Here is an 18834-nt window from a genome sequence, read left to right on the forward strand (position 1 = left end):
GTTGCATCAGTAACGCTCAGGTTAGCCCAGAGAGGAAATTCTGGGTGGGAGAGAGGTGGCGGGGGAATGGTTTTATCCCTTGTTGTAAGACTCAGGCCATCCCAAGGGAGAGCTTGGGGAACCAGAGTGAAGCCAAACACTGGAAATTGGCTGGTGGCAGCAATATCAGATCTAAGCTGGTAATTAAGCTTAATGAGTTCACTGCCTAGCTTCTCAGGTTATGAACCTAAGGTTCAATATCTGAGTATGGGAAGCTAGGACAGCTGGATCAGAGATCTTCATCAGCAATGCCTGGTGGACTTCACATGCCCTCCACACTGTGACGTAGGGACATACATATATAGCGCTGTGCGAGTTCGACCGCGCCCGCAGTTTCATCTCTTCGCCCAGGGCGCTCTAGCATTTTGCCACCCCTAAGCACGGCAGCATTGCCGCGGGGTGCCGCTCTGCTGGTTGCGTCGGCACAGCCCGGTGGACCTCCCACAGATGGCCTGCGGAGGGTCGCTGGTCCCTGCACTTGGTGACCTCCTGCAGGCCTGCCTGCGGATGCTCCACCGGAGCCGCAGGACCAGCAGACCCTCCGCAGGCACATCAGCAGGAGGTCCACCAGAGCCACGGGACCAGTGGACCCTCCGCAGGGACATCTGTGGGAGGTCCACTGGAACCGCCTGCTGCCCTCCCGGTGACCGGCAGAGCGCCCCCCGCAGCATGCCGCCCCAAGCACGTGCTGGGGCCTGGAGCCGCCCCTGCTTATCGCCTTTTGTCTGGGATGGAATCTACATATATTTTTGTTTTAAGTTTACCTTCACAGTTATTTCAGAGTTTAGGTTTCCATTTCCTCACTTCCTGCCCTTTCCAACTGGGAAGCTTTTTCCCTTCACCTTTGTGCGCAAATCCCCTGGGTTTAAGAGGTGCTTTTCTTGTGAGGTCACCTTTTCAGTAAAGGATGGACATCTGCAGTACATTCGCTGTTTGGAAGAGGGACATGTCCCACAAAAGTGTTCCCACTGCCTTGGCTTGAAAGCCGGAGCCAGAAAGACCAGGACATTAGGTTAAAACTTCTCCTCATGGAGAAATTGCTGCAACTGGCATCAGACCCGGGCCCAGACTTTTCCCCGGAGAGGCCCTCACTCTCTGCCAGGTTGTTTGCCGATGCTCACTCCCACATCCCTCGAAAAGAAAGTCTTTTGTTTTTCACTCAGATGAAAAGAAATGGGCTCCCTCCTCACACCTTGAGGCACATCCTCCCCAACAAGGTTTGTTGCCTCAACATTGTTTGGCAGGGGACACAATTCCAGGGCCCATCTGAGTACCTCTGGTACTGATGCAAAGAAATGGTCTAAAGACCCTAACTGAGCAGACCTACAGCCCTTGGCACTATTTCCCAGCTCTGGGGAACGAGACAGGCCGACTTCAGGAGCTATAGCACCAACAAAAATGATGGCACTGGCATCCTTTCGGACACTGACAAGACAGTCAATACCGAGCAAGCCCTTGGCACCATTGAAATCATCTGCACTGGTCAAGGCATCAGCCAAGTCACCAGCATCGGCCAAATCATTGGTGCCATCTATGGGCGCTTTAAGGGAATACACTCTTTCTTTGGCATTGAGTCACATCGGCACTAATGAAGCTTTTTCCTCCTACACAAGACTTTATATACCCTAAAGACCTGCTGGTATCTGACACTCCTGAGTCTCCACTCCTTTGACCTCCCCCCACTTCCACCCTCCTCTCTGGATTCACAACACTTCTACCTTTCTCTGCCAAGGATGGCACTTCCCTTCCTCCGTGAGGAAGAGGAGGAAAAGCAGGGCTCAATTGCTCCCTTGTCTACCAGGCAAATCACACCTGCTCATCCTCGTTATCCACAATTCACATCTAGTCCACAATCTTAGCATGGACCACTGTGGATGCAGCCACATGTTCCACTCCCTCCATACTGGCCATACTGGGACTCTTGGGCCATGTGCAAGCCACAGTTTGGGAACCTTCCTAACAAGCAAAGCCTGAGACCTACAGCTCTCCGTTCACCATCGGTCTCTTGCCGTCTGGAGGCTGAAACCATGCTGGTACCAACTGAAGCAGAAGAACAGGAGGAGGAGGCCACACCAACACTACATTTTTCCTTGTCCTCTCCTGATGAGGTTATTATGCCTCAACCTTCTACATCTGCCAACAACTTCAGAAATTTTTCAGGACTTATTCCACTGGATTGCAGACTCGCTGGAGATCCCTTTGGAGGAAGTCGAGGTTCAGCAGCATAAGCTGCTTGATATGTTTCACACATCCTCTTTCTCCAAGATCACACTACCGATCAATGAGGTTCTTCTCCACCCTGTGAAGATGCTCTAGCAGACCCTGACGTCCATTCCTCTGACCTGCAAACACACCAACAAAAAATATTATGTTTTGGTGAAGGATGTGGAATTTCTATTCTCACACCCCACCCCAAATTCTTTGGTGGTCATTGCTGTGCAAGAGAAAGGCCGTCAATACCAATCCCATTCTAGTCATCCAGACAGGGATTGGAAGCACCTAAACTTATTTGGACTCAAAGCATATTTGTCAACCATGCTCCAATTTTGATTCTCTATCTATGAAGCTCTCATGGCTAAATACAATTACCTAAACTACGCTAAGGAAGAGCAATTCCAGTCCTTAATATCGAAAGGACACCTTCTAACCTGTACAACCCTACAAGCCTCGTTAGACTCTGCAGACACTGCTGCCTAATCCATTGTGACTGCTGTGGTAATGAGGCATGCGTCATGGCTTCACCTCTGAAGTTTTCCTAAGGAGGTACAAACCACAGTAGAGGACTTACCTTTTGAGGGCCAGAAACTGTTCTCGGAATGCATGGAGGATTCTCTGCCCTCCCTTAAAGACTCCCAAGCTACACTCCAACCTCTCGGCATTTATACAACACCACCAAAGAGACGCTCAGAGAAATATCATCTCCCCGTGCAATCCCGACCACGCAGTACACCCCTCAACAGCACTGTGACACCTAGCACGAAGACAAAGGCCTCCTACTAAACATAGACAGCCCACTCCTCAAGGGGCTACCTGTTACACACTTCCACTGAAGCAACAATTGTGAAGCTGTGGTCGAGGCCCCAAGAATCCTGGCCCTCTTCCGGTCATTCCCACCATCTTCAATATTCCACCAGTTTGGCAACCAACTAACTCACTTTTTCCCATCTTGGAAATTAATCACATTGGACAAGTTGGTTCTAGAAGTAATCAAGGAAGGATACTCCATCCCTTTTCTATCCATCCTGCCCCGTCACCCCATACACTATCCCTCTTCAGGGACCCCTCTCATGATTCCATTCTGTGGGGGGAAATAAATCATCTGCAACTGGGACCCATAGAACTGGTCCCTTCCCAGCACATGGGACAGGGTTTCTACTCACACTATTTTCTGATCCAGAAGAAATCTGGCAGCTGGTGACCCATTCCAGATCTTCGCAATCTAAACAAGTTCATCAAACTGCAATGCTTCAAGATGGTTACCCTCTCCACTATTATCCTAGCAGTGGAACAGAGGAACTAGTTCTTGGCCCTCGACCTCCAAGACATATACTTTCATATTCATATTTCATATTCACAGCATCTTGGGTGTTCTCCAAGGTTCTTGCAGTAGTTGCTACTTACTTAAGGAAACAAGGAAACATCTTTCCATACTTGGATGATTATCTCCTCAAGGCCTCATCTGAGATCGACATTCTCTGAGCTGTCCACGTAACAATTGGCCTGTTCATGAAGCTAGGCCTCCTTGTGAACTTAGAAAAGTCCACTTTAATGCTGGTGCAATAACTGGAATTCATTGGCTCACAGTTGGGGATGCCACACAAGCCAGAGCCTTCCTACCACCTCACAGATTCTTGGCTACTGTAGATCTGGTATCCAACGGATGGGTCTGACCCCAGATCTGTGCCAGAACCTGCCTGCAACTTCTAGGCTACAAAGCAGTGGCAAATTTCAGGGTCAGGCACACAAGACTCCATGTATGATCTCTTTGGGCATGGCTCCATACAGTATATCTTCTCCACAAACTCAACCTCCAGAAGTTCTTATCCATGTCAATGAGAGTCAAGGACTCACTACTTTGGTGGACACTGCCCAACAACATCTATGTCAGAGTTTCTTTTCTCCAACCACTACCAACCATGATCCTAACAATTGATGCCTCCCTAACTGGTTGAGGAGCGCATCTCCACAATCACGCAGAGCAGGGCAGATAGTCATTAACCAATCTGCCCTACACATCAATCTCCTAGAGTAGTTTGCCAGGCCTGATGATATTTCCTCCCTCTACTCAATCAGCGTACCATCAAAGTCATGACAGACAACCTTGCCTGCATGTATTACATCGACAGTCAGGGAAAAGCAAGGTCCCACTGTTTATGCTCAGATGCACTCAAATTGTAGAATTGGTGTATTCAACACAATATCACCATGTCAGCGGCATACTTCCTTGGACACCAGAACACCACTGCAGATGCTCTGAGCAGGAGATTCTCACACGATCATGAGTGGGAACGGGATATGTGAACACTTCAGCCCATCTTTAACTGATGGAGATACCCCACCATAGAGCTCTTTGCCATACAACACAACTTCCGCTGTCCTCAATTTTGTTCCAGAGTGGGACTGGGACATGGATCTCTGGGAGACACATTCCTCATAACATTGGATGCACATCTTCTTTATGCCTTCCTTCCCTTTCCCCTCTTATTCTGAGTACTTTGCAAGATGTAGGAGGACCAAGCTCATGTCATACTTACAGCTCCAACAGGGCCATGACAGGTCTGGATACTTACCTCCTCCACATGATGATATACCAATTGATCTCTCTCCATCCAATGTGCCTGTCACAGGACACATCCTCCATCCCAATCCAAAGATGCCCCATCTCAAAGCCAATATCTATCCATCTCAACCAACCTATACACCTTCGTTGCTTCTTCCCGAAGCCTCACAGTAATCAACAGGAGGCAGCTCTACACAGACTGGACGTGAGACGAGCATTAGTGTTTTACTTGGACAGGACTAAACCTTTCCGAAAATCACCATGATTATTCCTCTCCATCACCAAAAGAGCTAGAGGCATAGCCATATTTAAGCAGCACCTTTCAAAATGGATTTCTCAGTGTATGCCTTTATCTTATGAACTCCACAATAGACAACATCCTACCACAATCAGAGCACATTCCACACATTCATTATCCACCTCGATAGCCTTTCTCAATAATGTCCCCATTGCTGAAATTTGCAAAGCAGCTACATGGGCATCAACAAACACTTTTGCCCATTACTATGCTATTACGCACGATGCCACAGCAGACATTTTCTAGGGTATGCAGTCCTATCATCAATAGTAAATGTTGCTCTGAAGCCCCAGCCTTCCATTTAGGGGCCCTGCTTTCTAGTCACTTATAAGTGGAACACCCACAGGGACATCACTCCAAGAAGAACAGAAGGTAACTTAACCTGTGCAGTAACTGAGGTTCTTTGAAATGTGTGTCCCTTTAGGTGCTCCATTACTTGTCCTTCTCCTCTCTGCTTTGGAGCCAAAAAAAATACGCTCTGTGGCAGAGAAGGAAGTGGGGGTGGTCAGAGCACACAGCACTATAAATATGTCCTGCTCATAGCATGAGGGGCTGTGTATGCGCATGTGCGGTCCAATGGGCACTGCTGATGAAGATCTCCGAACTCAGGCGCAGGGGATATTGCCACGCCTACAAGTGGAGCACTCATAGGGACACACATCTTGAAGAACCTCAGTTACTATACAGGGTGAGTAACATTCTCAGTTGATGGGTTTTCTATGGCTAGAAGTTGGAGTGGAAGAACAAGTGCTCCAGGGTTGATGTATGTAATTCATGTAATTATTAATCTATTTTTTAAAAAGAAGTGACTGAATAAATTATATCATTTAAAAGTGTATGGATAAAACTTTATATCACTGATATTTTCTGGAGGGAAAAACTAGCAGTGACAACATATTTTTGGGTGTAGCCTATTTAATTTTTAATAGATTAAGAGGCAGATTGTGCTATTAATGCACAGATGCACTTGGTGGGCAGTCCAGAGAAGCGTCGTACTACTAGGAGCTGAGAGAGGCATTGTTCAGGTACTCCCAAAGCCCCTTAGTGCACAGTGTGAGTACACCCTCATGCCACACCTCAACAGGGTGCAGAGTGCACTCCGCTTTGTGGCTGTCTAGCTCTGATAGTTGGTATGAAGGGAGGATGGACCATATCCTTGCCTCATCCCCTTGCCTTTTGGAGCGGCTTGCACCTCATGGAACAACAGAAGGATGGTTCCTGTCCTTCCCTCTCCCTACATATCTGTGCAGAGGCAAGCCATGCGTGGTCTGTCCCCTAGATACCAGATTCCTCCTTTTCAATGGAGGGACGATTGCACTAGTCTAAGGGCCTAATCCAAATCCCTTTGAGGTGAATGGAAAGACTCCCATGGACTTCAATGAACTTTAAATCAGAGAAGTGTTTGGCCCTCAATATTCAGTTACTCATAATATGTTGCTCTTTCATACTGCAAATAAAATTAGAGTGTTGGTTAATTTGTATAGAATCCGATTTTTACAGAAATTTCTAAAATATCTTCCAAAATTTTTGCATTGGTTTGGGGCTACACTGACTTGTGCACAACTCACTTTCTTATTTAATATAAACAAACAAAACAAGAAGTTTCACTTAAATTTACCACACTTTCCTCTTTCAGTCCAGAAAAGCATGATCAAAGAATCAACAGCTACACTGAAAACATGTGGCTGTATAAAGGTTGGAGACTTATGAAATATAAATTGACAGGAGTGGAGTTATTTGACACTAACAGTCAGCTTCTAAGATGTTTTAATAGAGTATTGCTATTGGAGCATTTTAAAGAATATTCTCCTATCTCTACTTTTAATAAACAAATTAATTTTTTTCAGAATGACTGGAATAAATATTACACTGGCTGAATCAGTGGATCAAAGACATACTGAGCCATGTCCTGCACTGCTCATTATGGCAAAACTCTCACTGATTGTAATGGAAGTTTTGTCTGAGTGATTAGTACAGAATCAAGCCAGTTGTATTGCTTTAAAATACTTTTAAAGTGCTTTTTGTGATGCCTGAATCAGTATTTCCTCAGAGTAAAATGCTTGATTGGACATTCACTTTTCTCTGTGCTCTGCTTTTATTTTAATCATATGTGATAGCCTTGAAGGCATCTCTGCTTTTTATAAGGTTGTCTCATAGACTATTCTAGTTCTGGATTATATGGATCTGCCATACGAAGCAAAAGTGAATGGATCAATACTGGATGAACTATGAGATACTTTCTACTTCTCATTAGCAGACTCCCCTGTTGCAGCCTGCAAATAGAGATATCCTTAGAGCATCATAATCACTTATTACTAAGCAATAAAATAAAAAATCTAAATTAATTAAATAGCAAAATTGAAGTTATTTTTAATTAATATCCCCCCCATATCATTCTAAAATGTCACAGTACAACATTTAAAATGAAACTGCCTAAAAGCAGTTAGTTACTTTAACCTTATCTGACAATTCCTATATGCAGAGCAGTTAGTGTTGGAATTTTCAACCAGTCTAATGATCATACCTGTCAACCCTGTATCATGCAGAAAGACCATGGGGATTATAAGAATGATCTATGATTTAGGAATAATAAAATCATTACTGCTGTGATGCAGGAAAATCGACTGGAGGGCCCATTAATACTCAAGTGATGCTATGGATTTCCTGCAATCACTGTGGGAATTTTGCATAGCAGTGAATGTCAGGATCACACCCTGTGCTTTTAACATATATGTTGCCAGATAGAAATCAATCTGGAATTAAAATTCGCTTGTATATGTACAATGTTCCCTCTAATTTTTTCCACCCATGGGCAAAATGAATTTTGTCATGTGTACCAATATCAAAGTAATGTGCGGATGTGCACCACCAGTAGAAAGAAAAAATCTAGATATAATATATATTTTTTAAAAGTTACCATAGGGATGATTTCTCCAGCAGGACAGGTTAGGCATTTTAGAACTCACTACTCAAAGAATTACATTTAAGCATAAGAGAGAAATAAAAATTATGAAATGCATAGACTAATCAAAAAAATAAAATAGCACTCTGAAAGAATAAAATTACAGAAAATATATGTGCATTGCAGGAAGTATCAAGTAATGACAACAACAATAATACAAGTATGTGTCGGGAGGTGAGTGTGAAAGACTGTGTGTATGTGTGTGAGACACAGAAAAAGTGTGTGTGTGTGAGACAGAGACACACACATGCTCAGCTCTCCCCTCTGCAGCCCTGGCCTGCCACAGTCCCGGCCAGAGCTGAGGCCAGGGAAGAGAGGCGCCTCTTCCGTCCCCACCACAGCCCCGGCTGGGGGAGAGAGGCATCTCTCTCCCCCTCCCTCTGCACACCCCAAGCTCTCCCAACCCCCCATCACCTCACCCCACTGCACTCACGCTCCACATTTTCTCCACTCACTTGTGTGCACACCTGTGTCGCTGCTGCGTGGCCCTTGATGGCCTCCTGTGCGGCTGCGCAGGTGCACACCTGAGAGGAAATACAGTGTATGTAGATTGTTGAATCTGGAGTGATCAGAGGTGGGTGTATTACATTTCAGGAACTTGGATTGTTATTGGACACTTGTCAACATTTCTGAATACAGCTAACCGTGTTTGTCCACCAAACGTTTTTCTTCACAGTGTGACAATTGAATCTCATAAATTAGATGGAAAAGACTTAGTAGGTCATCTTGCGTGTCTTCTACCAATGTTGGATTGTTCCTTCTACACCTCTACCCCGTTATAATGCCACCTGATATAACACAAATTCAGCTATAACGCAGTAAAGCAGTACTCTAGGGTGGCGGGGCTGCATGCTCCAGCGGATCAAGGCAAGTTTGATATAACACAGTTTCACATATAACGTGGTAAGATTTTTTTGGCTGCTGAGGACAGTGTTATATTGAGGTAGAGGTGTAGTTTGTTATCACGTGTTTCATCTGGTATCATGTAAAATGTCTCAGGTAGTGGGGTTGCCAATACTTCCCTTAGAAGATTGTTCTGGAGTTTAACCAACTGCATTGTTAAGAAATATTTTCTGATCCTAAGTTTTCCCTTGCTCAATTTCATCCTATTACGTGTGGTTATACCTCTTTGGTCAACCCAAAACAATTCCTCTCTATGCTTCATGCTTCAAATACAATACAGTTAACATCCTCTGTTTTATTATTGTTTAATTATTATTATTATTATTTATTTGTATGCTCCTAGGAGTCCCAACCATGGATCAGGGCTCGTTATATTAGGAATAGCACAAACACAGAACAAAGAGAGAATCTATGCCCTGAAGAATTTACAATCTCAGCAAATTATTTAATTTACTTATTTTTTAATTGTTTAAATTTATACAATACACCTACCTTTACCTTAATCTATTCAAATGTTATAAAAACAATGTCTAAAAAGCAAAATATTACTATTTTATTAATTCTTTTCATAACACCAGCTTTTTTCCTAATCTAAGGTTTTAATAACTTTAATAATTTGTGCTGCTCCTAATTCCCTCCAGTTTGTTACCATCTTTCTGATACTGATGTGTGCGAAGCTATGTGCAGTCTGACTAGGGCTGTATAGAGAAGGACTACCATATATCTAATCGGCTTGTCATGGGATGCCTCTTTGGATACAGCTCATAATTGATTTGAGTTCTGATTTCCTTCCACTGTATTGCATTGCAAGCTCTAATGTAATTTGCTGTCCCTTACTACTCCTAGGCTTTTTAAAGTTATTATGTGTCTGGTTTTCCATTGCCTTGCATCTTCTATGCTCACACCTGTGCAAAGTGGGTGTAAAATACTACTATTCTGATTTGGACTCATTTTTTCACAGGTCTAACTGGTTACACAAGGTTTAAGGCAATGGAGAACCAAGCCTTATTTCTTTTCATTTATTTTCCTTTCATTTAACATCCTGTTCAACAAGATGTTTGAGCAATAATGATCAAGGTATTTCTTCTCTTTAGAATTGGAAACAAGAAGATTAAGGAGACCAAACACAGATATAGTTCTGGTGTTTGTCCTGATAACTGGAGTTATTGTTTGTGTTGGCGTGATCTTTGCATTAATCTTCATAATTCTTCACTGGTAGGTGGACAGCATACAAATGTGATTTTTGTGTTCTTTGATCAGAATATAGTAGTACTAACTGCAAACCTGACACTCAGATGAGATAATTTAATTTTTCTACACTGGGATATTTATGTTGCTATTGGTCAGTGTATCTGACAGTGTCTCTTTTTACTAGAGTAGCTTCAAAAGAAGTAATCTGCAAAGCAGTACCATAGATTATTGATGGGAAGGGACATGATATAGCACATTCTGTGTAAGGGAATGGGAATGTAAGTCTACTTAAATTTACATTTTTGTTCAATTATTATTTCCATATCAGGGCAGCTGTAAAAGCATTCTGGGCATCAAAAGTTGGTAAGAGCTCCAAAGAAGAACAATCAAGCTCTCAAGGTTCAATGAGAACCATAGAAGAAGCACCAGGATCAGGATCTGTATTGGCATCAGGATCAAGATTAGCATCAGGATCCGCATTAGCATCAGGATCAAGATTAGCATCAGGATCTGCATTAGCATCAGGATCTGGATTAGCCTCAGCAACAATGTCAGTACCAACACCATCACATATAGATACTACTGGACAAGAACAGGAGTCTTTCCATGAATGGAACAATGAAGAAGAGAATTAGAAAGAAAAATAAGATTAGACTATATTAAGAGATTATCTAAAAAGAGATTATAATAAAGCATGTTTAAAATACTCACATTACTAGTTTTAAGATTTTTTTTTAACATATATTGGGTATATAGAGCTGAACCTTAAAGATGGTATGGTAAAAATACTAGGCCCTGCTGCCCTGCACCAAAGGGCCATGCTATTGACTCTGGCCACTAGGCCATACTGTCCTGTATCGAAAGGCAACACTATTAACTCTAGCTGCTAGGCCACGCTGCCCTGGGCACCAGGGCTATTAACTTTTTGCTGGTCCTTAGACCCCAGGTGGCGAGATCAGAGACAGACAAGTGGACCACGTACCCCCACAATGCTCCTTTTGGGCCAGGGTGTGCATATACCACCACAAGGCCCTTTAAAAATTGGTCCCCAAAATAATTAAAATAAATGTTGTGACCAAATTCCTTGGATAAGTGAAATCTCTGAAAAGGGGCCCTTGGAAATAACAGTTTTGGTATTTTACATCATAGTGACTTTAAAAAAAAAAGACTCATTTCAGATACTCAAGAATGGACAAAATTGGTTCTTAATAAACAGTATATTGTTTAAAAACAGAAGCACAAGAAAAGTATATACAGAACATGGCATTTACAAACTACTGGACAAATCTGCACATATGAGCTACATAGCCATATAGGTGCAGATCCAGGAAATTTACATTCAGCTGGTGAAGAGCTTGTATATTGTGAAAAATGATGATCTTCGGATTTTATTCTTCTTCCTTAATTTTTGGCATTCTAAAACCTCCCACAATACCCGCCGTCCTGAGAAAATTAAATGCAAAAGTCCAGCATTAAATATGAAACAGTACCTAGCTGCTCCCTACTTAGAGTTGCAACTCACTTTCTGTTACAACTCTAAAGTTATGAGATCACAAGCACTCAAAAGTCAGGAAACTTCAGAAGTTAAGGTTGCTCTGGCAAAGTTCCAACGTCCGACAGCCTGTATTATTTTATCATCTTCTTTACCCTGCTAGATGTAAACCTTAATGTATTACTCTTTCTATAAGTCCACATTATAAAATCCACAGGATGTGCAACATAGCCTTTTAAATATAGCCATAGCAACCTTTTAATTTTTTGAATTTCCTTACTTTTGATCCCACAGCCTGAACATTGCATTACTTTTTTTTCACTATGGCAGATAGGCTGAAGGATATCCAGATATAAAGGTTTGTCTTACTCTTTTTTAAACGAGAAAATAACGTTTAAAGGTCAAAAATCTGATCAAACTTTTATTTCTAAGTTAGAGAGATTCTCCCTCTCTCTCTTTCTAAACATGTCTTACAATGAATCCTGTGGCACCTTATAGACTAACAGACATTTTGGAGCATGAGCTTTCGTGGGTGAATACCTACTTCGTCAGATGCACATGCACATGCATCCGACGAAGTGGGTATTCACCCATGAAAGCTGATGCTCCAAAACATCTGTAAGTCTATAAGGTGCCACGGGACTCTTTGCTGCTTTTGCAGATCCAGACTAACACGGCTACCCCTCTGATACATGTCTTACAATGTCTGTTATGTTTGAGTAATTTAAATCGTGCTGATACCTTTTTGTTGTTATCTTTTGATAGCTGAATTAATTCAAAGCAGCAAAGCAAAGTTTTGCTTTTTGCAGGATGTATGCACAATATTTGCATTTCCTCCTGTTAGCCATATATAATGGAAATATTAATGTTAAATTCACAATGGCCTCAAGTCAGGAAAGCATCTATATTCAGGACCGCTTAAGCATGTAAGTCCCACTGAAGTCAATATGGGATTTAAGCATATTGAGTTCTTCTATGGGTATAATTCCCAGCTTTAGGAGTCACACTTGCACGAGTTCCCATTGAGTGACCACACTAAAAATAGAGAGTAGACACAGCAGGATGAGCACTGGGAGGGTCTAGCCAACCCAAAGGCATTCCCATCTGAGTATATACTCAGGACTGCTAGTTCCTCCAACCACTCATGCTGCTGTGGCTACCTTGTATTTTTAGCATACTAGCTTGATGAAAGCCAGTGTGACTCATACCCCCAGTTTGAAGTGTAGACATGCCCTGGCAGGAGAAGCACAGAACTCAGACTTCCTGATTCTGAGCTCCCGGGGTGGGCGGGGTGGGCAGAGCAGCTCTCAGAGTAGTTTAGACAGATCTGGACCTGTCTAAGGGTATGTCTACACTGCAAATGGAGGAGTCATTGCAGAACAGGCAGGTGTACCCACTCTAGCTTTAATCTAGCTAGTTTGGGTAATAGCAGAGAAGATGTGGTGGCATGGACCCTAGCATGGGCAGCCACCCAACTATATCCCAGGGTTCCTTGTGAGTTTGTTTTGGGGTGGCCAGCCCAGGCTGAAACCTATTCCATCATGTCCTCACTGCCAGTCAGTCGCATGAGGTGGTCCTCAGAGGACAGCCCTAGCTGTCAACCTCAGCTTCTGCACTGCGTGAATTCTCCCCTGGCTGGATCCAGGGCTTTTAGAGCACCTTTACAATGCTGTTACCCAGCATAAAGGGGCAGGAACAGGGGTGAGAATCTCACCTACATTTAAAGTTAAACATCTGCTGAAGTTCTGTGAAGTGATTTCCTGAATGGGGGCCAAATTGTTTATGTCATCTTCATTATCTCATTTACCTTGCATTATCTAGATTTGATTAATCACCTTGCTATTTTTGTTTTAATCTGACAGGATTTAAAATCCTTTTCTTTTCTTTTCTTTTCTTTTCTTTTCTTTTCAAGGATGATCCTTTTGGAATTCATAACTCGTCTGTATGCAATCCACCATCTGTCTCAGAAAATTTAGGATACATTTATGTAGTTATTTAGATCTTGATGTATGTTTCATTTATGTCTGATCTAATACTATATATGATGGAAATCAGTTTTTCTTTGACGGCTTTACTGATCCTTGTTGGTGTCATAAACAGATGGTTAAGGGTTAATCTCTCTTTTACCTGTAAAGGGTTTAGAAACTCAGTAAACCTGGCTGACACCTGACCAGAGGACCAATAGGGGGACAAGATACTTTCAAATCTTGTTGGGGGGAAGTCTTTGTTGTGCTTTTTGTTTGGTTCGTTGTTCGCTCTCGGACTGAGAGGATGGACATCGTTCCAGGTTCTCCAAATCTTTCTGAATCAGTCTTTCATGTTTCAAAATGTAAGTAGTAGCCAGGCAAGGTGATTATTCTTATGTTTGTTTTCTCAGCTTGTAAATGTGTCTTTTGCTGGAAGGATTTTACCTTGTTTGCTGTAACTTGAATCTAAGGCTAGAGGGAGGGGTTCCCTCTGGTCTATATGAATCTGATGTTACCCTGTAAAGCATTTTCCATCCTGATCTTTACGAGAATACTTTTACTTTTTTTCTTTCTTTCTTTCATTAAAAGTTTTCTTTTTAAAACCTGATTGATTTCCTTGGTTTTAATCCAAGGGATTAAGTCTGAACTCCCAGGATTGGTGGGGGAAAGAGGGGAGATGATTATTCCTCCTTTTTAAGGATCCAAGGAGTTTGGCATCGGAAGATGTGAGCCTCTCAAGGAACAGGGAGGGGAAAGTCTGGGGGGGAAAAGAGAGGGATGGTTAATTTCTCCTTGTTTTAAGACCCAAGGGGTTTGGGTCTGGGTTCCCCAGAGAAGGTTTTGGGGGAACAGAAAGTGTGCCAGACACTAAATTCTGGCTAGTGGCAGCGTACCAGATTTAAGCTAGTAATTAAGCTTAAAAGTGTTCATGCAGGTCCCCACTTTTTGTACCCTAAAAGTTCAAAGTGGGGAAAAAACCTTGACAGTTGGAAATGAATTTTTTATGTTGAATCACAAAGATTTTCATTATATTTTATCACTTTATTTAGTCAAACACATTTAACAAAACACTAGGCACTCAAAGCTATTTCTCTGGTATTATGCATAGTGGATAACTTAGCAGCATAAATAAAGGTCATTTTTTAACCAGATGCTCCATAAAATTAAATTAAAAAAACATGAGTTGAAAACAGATTTAGTTCTCTATGATTAGCAGTGATATTTTCAGCAGTGTTCTGAAGGTTCAGGAGGCAAATAATTTGATTGGTATATCAGCTAAATGTTAAGTCAAATACAAAGTAGCTTATGCTGGCTATGCAATTATTTTTTTAGAAATAGTAGAAAGCTTGAGTTCTGCAATTTACTTATTTATTTAAAATATATGGACCATTTTTCAGTGGTACTGAGCACCCTCAGCTTCCGCTCACTTCATCATGGGCATCTCTTTAAATTAGGCCAATTCTGTGCACTTGTGTTTCACTACTAAGTTTCACATTAGATGTCTAGAAATAATTTTGAGTGAATAACTGGATCAGAGTGCACAGACTGGAAAATTCCTTATAGTAGTTAAGCATAACACTACTTTAACAGGAGATTGTGTTTATGTGCTATGAAAAGATAGCTGGAAAAAAGCATGCCTGCCTGAAGCAATTAGAATCAAAATTCAACACATTTGTGAGAAACTGATTGATTATTGGAAATTCTTAAGCAATATGTGTTTTGTACTGTCTCTACCCTAAAGATGTGGAACAGACCACAGCTCAAACTAGGCGATCTAATGACCATTTTGAAGAGAGTTGGACTGTAACCAATGAATTCTTAAGGGTACATTGCAAACTTTTTGCAGGAGTGACTGTGTCTTATTACATATTTGCACAAAGGGGCCCCGATTCAGACTGGGGCTTCTGGATGTTAAATATTAACATCTGCTTACTGTACACAAGAAACAATTAAGCCCATGAGCTAAAACTACCCTGTTCTGTACATGGAAAGTTAACAATCTTACTATATGCAGGGCTGGTAGCACTGGCTGCTGTTTAGGGTGCCCAACACTTTCCATTGTAAGCCTCTGCTTTCAGATTCTTATAACATTGCTAAACTTTGACTGTTTGAGCTGAAGTTTTCTATGCTGGCTGTCTGCCTTGGCTGAATTTTTGGGAAAAATGTTAGCCAAATGGTTCAATCATTTCCGAGAATGAAGCTAGGAGACTGTCCCCATTAAAAAATTATTGAGATCTTTTTGTTGAACAGCTGTAGCACCCCCATGCTTTGGGTCAGGAACGTGAAATTAGGCTAGATACGGCCTTTGTGAAAAGGATGTGTCTTTTGCCATTCTGATGAAAATCCCACTCAAATAAAATCATAGTTCACACACGCTCAGTAGAGATTTACTAGAATTTAGCTAAAATCTCTGAAGCTTCTGTCCTCACTGAACATGCTTGAACCTCTCACAAATCTTAGTGCTCATCAGACTGTACATGCCCCATCCCCACAGAACAACTGATCATGGTCCATGCCCCCACTGCTCCAAGTGCTGCTAACCAGACTATGCATGCACTTTCCCTTTGTAGCTCCTATGTGCCTGGATTGAACATGTGCCATCCCAACTGCAACTGAGCATACTCCAGCCCAGTGCTCTGGAGGCTCAGAAAAATTAAGGCCAAAGTCTCTGGACTGGGATGGGGCCAGGCACTGGAACGGAGAGAACAGAGCCTGTCCCTTTACTGATCCCCCTGCTGACACCCGGGCAGTGTGGAGGAGGAAGCTGCCTGATTCAAATGCAGAGGGAACAAAAGCCAGATGAGGAGGAGGGAAAGAAGTAGATTGGGATGAGGAATCTGATGAAACTGGGACTGGTGGGGGTAAGAGGAGAGACACTGTGACAGGGAGTTGAAGTGAGAGAGACTGGGAATGGTTGATCAAGGAGACTGGGACTGGGAGGAGGAGAGTGGGACTGGCTGGGCAAGAAAACTGGGAGTTGTCTCGGGGAGGGCAGTCTGAGACTAGTTGGATGGGAAGGCTCAGAGTGGGAGCCATGGGGTGGCAGGGGAGGCTGAAAATGTGAGGGACAGGAGGCTGGGACAGGGAGCTGGGACAGAGAGGAAAGGCTGGGAGTGATTGAGCAAGGAGACTGGATGGTGGATGGTGGCGATGAGATTGGGATCTCTGAGGGAAATGGGGTGAGTGACTGGGAAGGGGGAGGATCATTGTGATTGGATGAGGAGCTGGAGGGAGGGGGAAGACTAGGATTGGCTGGGAAAGGAAAAGACTAGGCACAAGTAGGGGAGGAGAGCGAGATCTGACAAGGATCTGGAGTACAGGGGGCAAACTGTGATTGACTGAGCAAAGAGACTGGGGCAAGGAGACTGAGAGTGGATGAGGAGCCCAGGAAGGTAGAGTGGGAGCTGGGATGAGGTTGGGGAGAGACAAGGAGGCACATGATGGAATTTCTGTTTTTTCAGTTTAAAAACCTAGGAAATTATGCATAAAACCTATGTTAAAATACCTTACGAAGGCAGAAAAGCCAAGCATTCAAAAGTTAGGAAATGCCAGACTTAAAGTTAACTGTGCAACCTTATTTTGGCCTCCTTGTGCATATGTGCTATGTCACACTGGCTTCTTGATTAGTTTGGCAGACTAATGGAAGACAGTCCCTGCAGAAAAGACAGCAAAGAAGAAAGTTTGAAGGCTCTTACAAGAGAGGTGGATAGAAAAGCAATCAAATGTGATATGATTGACAGAGCAGAGGAAGCAGGGCAATGGGATGGGGGTACACAAGCAAATAAGTGGAGAAGGGCTTAAAAGGTAAAGACTCAGAACAAAAATCCTGGTACCATTTAAGTCAACGGGAATTTTGCCATTAGCTGCGGTGAGATTAATATTTCACCCTAAAATCTTGAACATGATGTGATGGAGAGAATACACACAGACACGTTTACTTATAGACAAGTGTGTACTTCCTTGTAAATACCTACAAAACAACCTTTTTTAAGTTTTAAAACCTGCAAACTTTTACAATTACAAAAAATAAGGTAAATTCCTTGTCTCATGAAATGTTCATTAGGCAAGTTATGTAGTTCTTTCAAAATGCCATCAGTCTTCCTGGTCCAAGTGATCCTCGCAGCAGTTCTCTAGCCAGTGGAAGTCAAAATGTCAGATCTCTTTGAATATTCGAAAGGCATCTCATATATAATTAAATCTCTTGTTTTTATTTTTCAGTGTTGATTTATTTCTGTGTGTTTTATTCCGGCTGCCTGTGTTTTGCACAGACAGCACTTCCTAGTCTCAGGGGAAGACATTTTTGATTTCCACAGAAAGCATGAAAAGTCAAAGTTCATGAAGTATAAAGCCCAAAGGGATTATTAGATCATCTAATCTGACCTCCTGTATAACATAGACCATTAAATTTCATCCAGGTACCCCTATCCTGAGCCTAATAACCAGTGGCTGGCTAAAGCATATCTTCCAAAAAGGCATCCAGTCTTAATCTGAAAACATCAAAGAGAGGGAGAATCCACCATTTCCCTTGGTAGTTTGTTCCAATGATTAATCACCCTCATGCAGGTGCGGCTCTATGGTTTTTGCTGCTCCAAGCACAGCAGTGAGGTGGCCTTCGGTGGCACACCTGCAGGCGGTCCGCTGGTCACGCGGATTTGGCAGCGGTTCTGCAGGTGATCTGCTGGTCCCGCGCCTCTGGCGTACCCGCCACTGAATTACCGCTGAAGCCGCGGGACTGGCGGACCTCTCACAGAAACGCCGCTGAAGGCTGCCTGACTGCCACCCTCATAGCAACCGGCAGCCCACCCTCTGCGGCTTGCCGCCCCAGGCACGCGCTTGCTGCGCTAATGCCTGGAGCCGCCCCTGCCCTCATCGTTAAAAATTTGTGCCTAACTTCTAATTTGAATTTGTCTAGCTTCATCTTCCAGCCATTAGTTCTTGTTCTGCCTTTCTCTACTAGATTAAAGAGCCCCTTAATACCCAGTATTTTCTCCCCATTAAGGTATTTATACACTGTAATCAAGTCATCTCTCAATTTTCTTTATAAACCAAAGAGATTGAGCTCTTCAAATCTCTAACTGTAAGCCTTTCTCCAGCCCTTGAATTGTTTCTGTTGCTCATTTTCTGCACCCTCACCAATTTATCAAATCCTTTTAAAAGTGTGGACACCAGAATTGTAAGCAATATTTCAGTTTCGATCTCACC

The 18834-nt window shown here is 42.8% G+C and overlaps 1 protein-coding gene across 1 annotated transcript in view; it reads left to right on the forward strand.

The window, feature by feature from the left end:
• The window catches only part of SPACA1 (sperm acrosome associated 1), a 30912-nt gene extending 20029 nt beyond the window's left edge, over positions 1 to 10883 (forward strand). The window contains exons 6-7 of the mRNA XM_032771848.2: positions 10077 to 10197; positions 10502 to 10883. Of these exons, the coding sequence (XP_032627739.1) occupies positions 10077 to 10197; positions 10502 to 10808 (428 nt within the window). The 3' untranslated portion in view covers positions 10809 to 10883. The remainder of the gene's footprint in view (positions 1 to 10076; positions 10198 to 10501) is intronic.
• Positions 10884 to 18834: the final 7951 nt, after the last annotated feature.

Source organism: Chelonoidis abingdonii, chromosome 3, assembly GCF_003597395.2.
Source record: "Chelonoidis abingdonii isolate Lonesome George chromosome 3, CheloAbing_2.0, whole genome shotgun sequence".
In the NCBI taxonomy this organism is placed as follows: domain Eukaryota; kingdom Metazoa; phylum Chordata; order Testudines; family Testudinidae; genus Chelonoidis; species Chelonoidis abingdonii.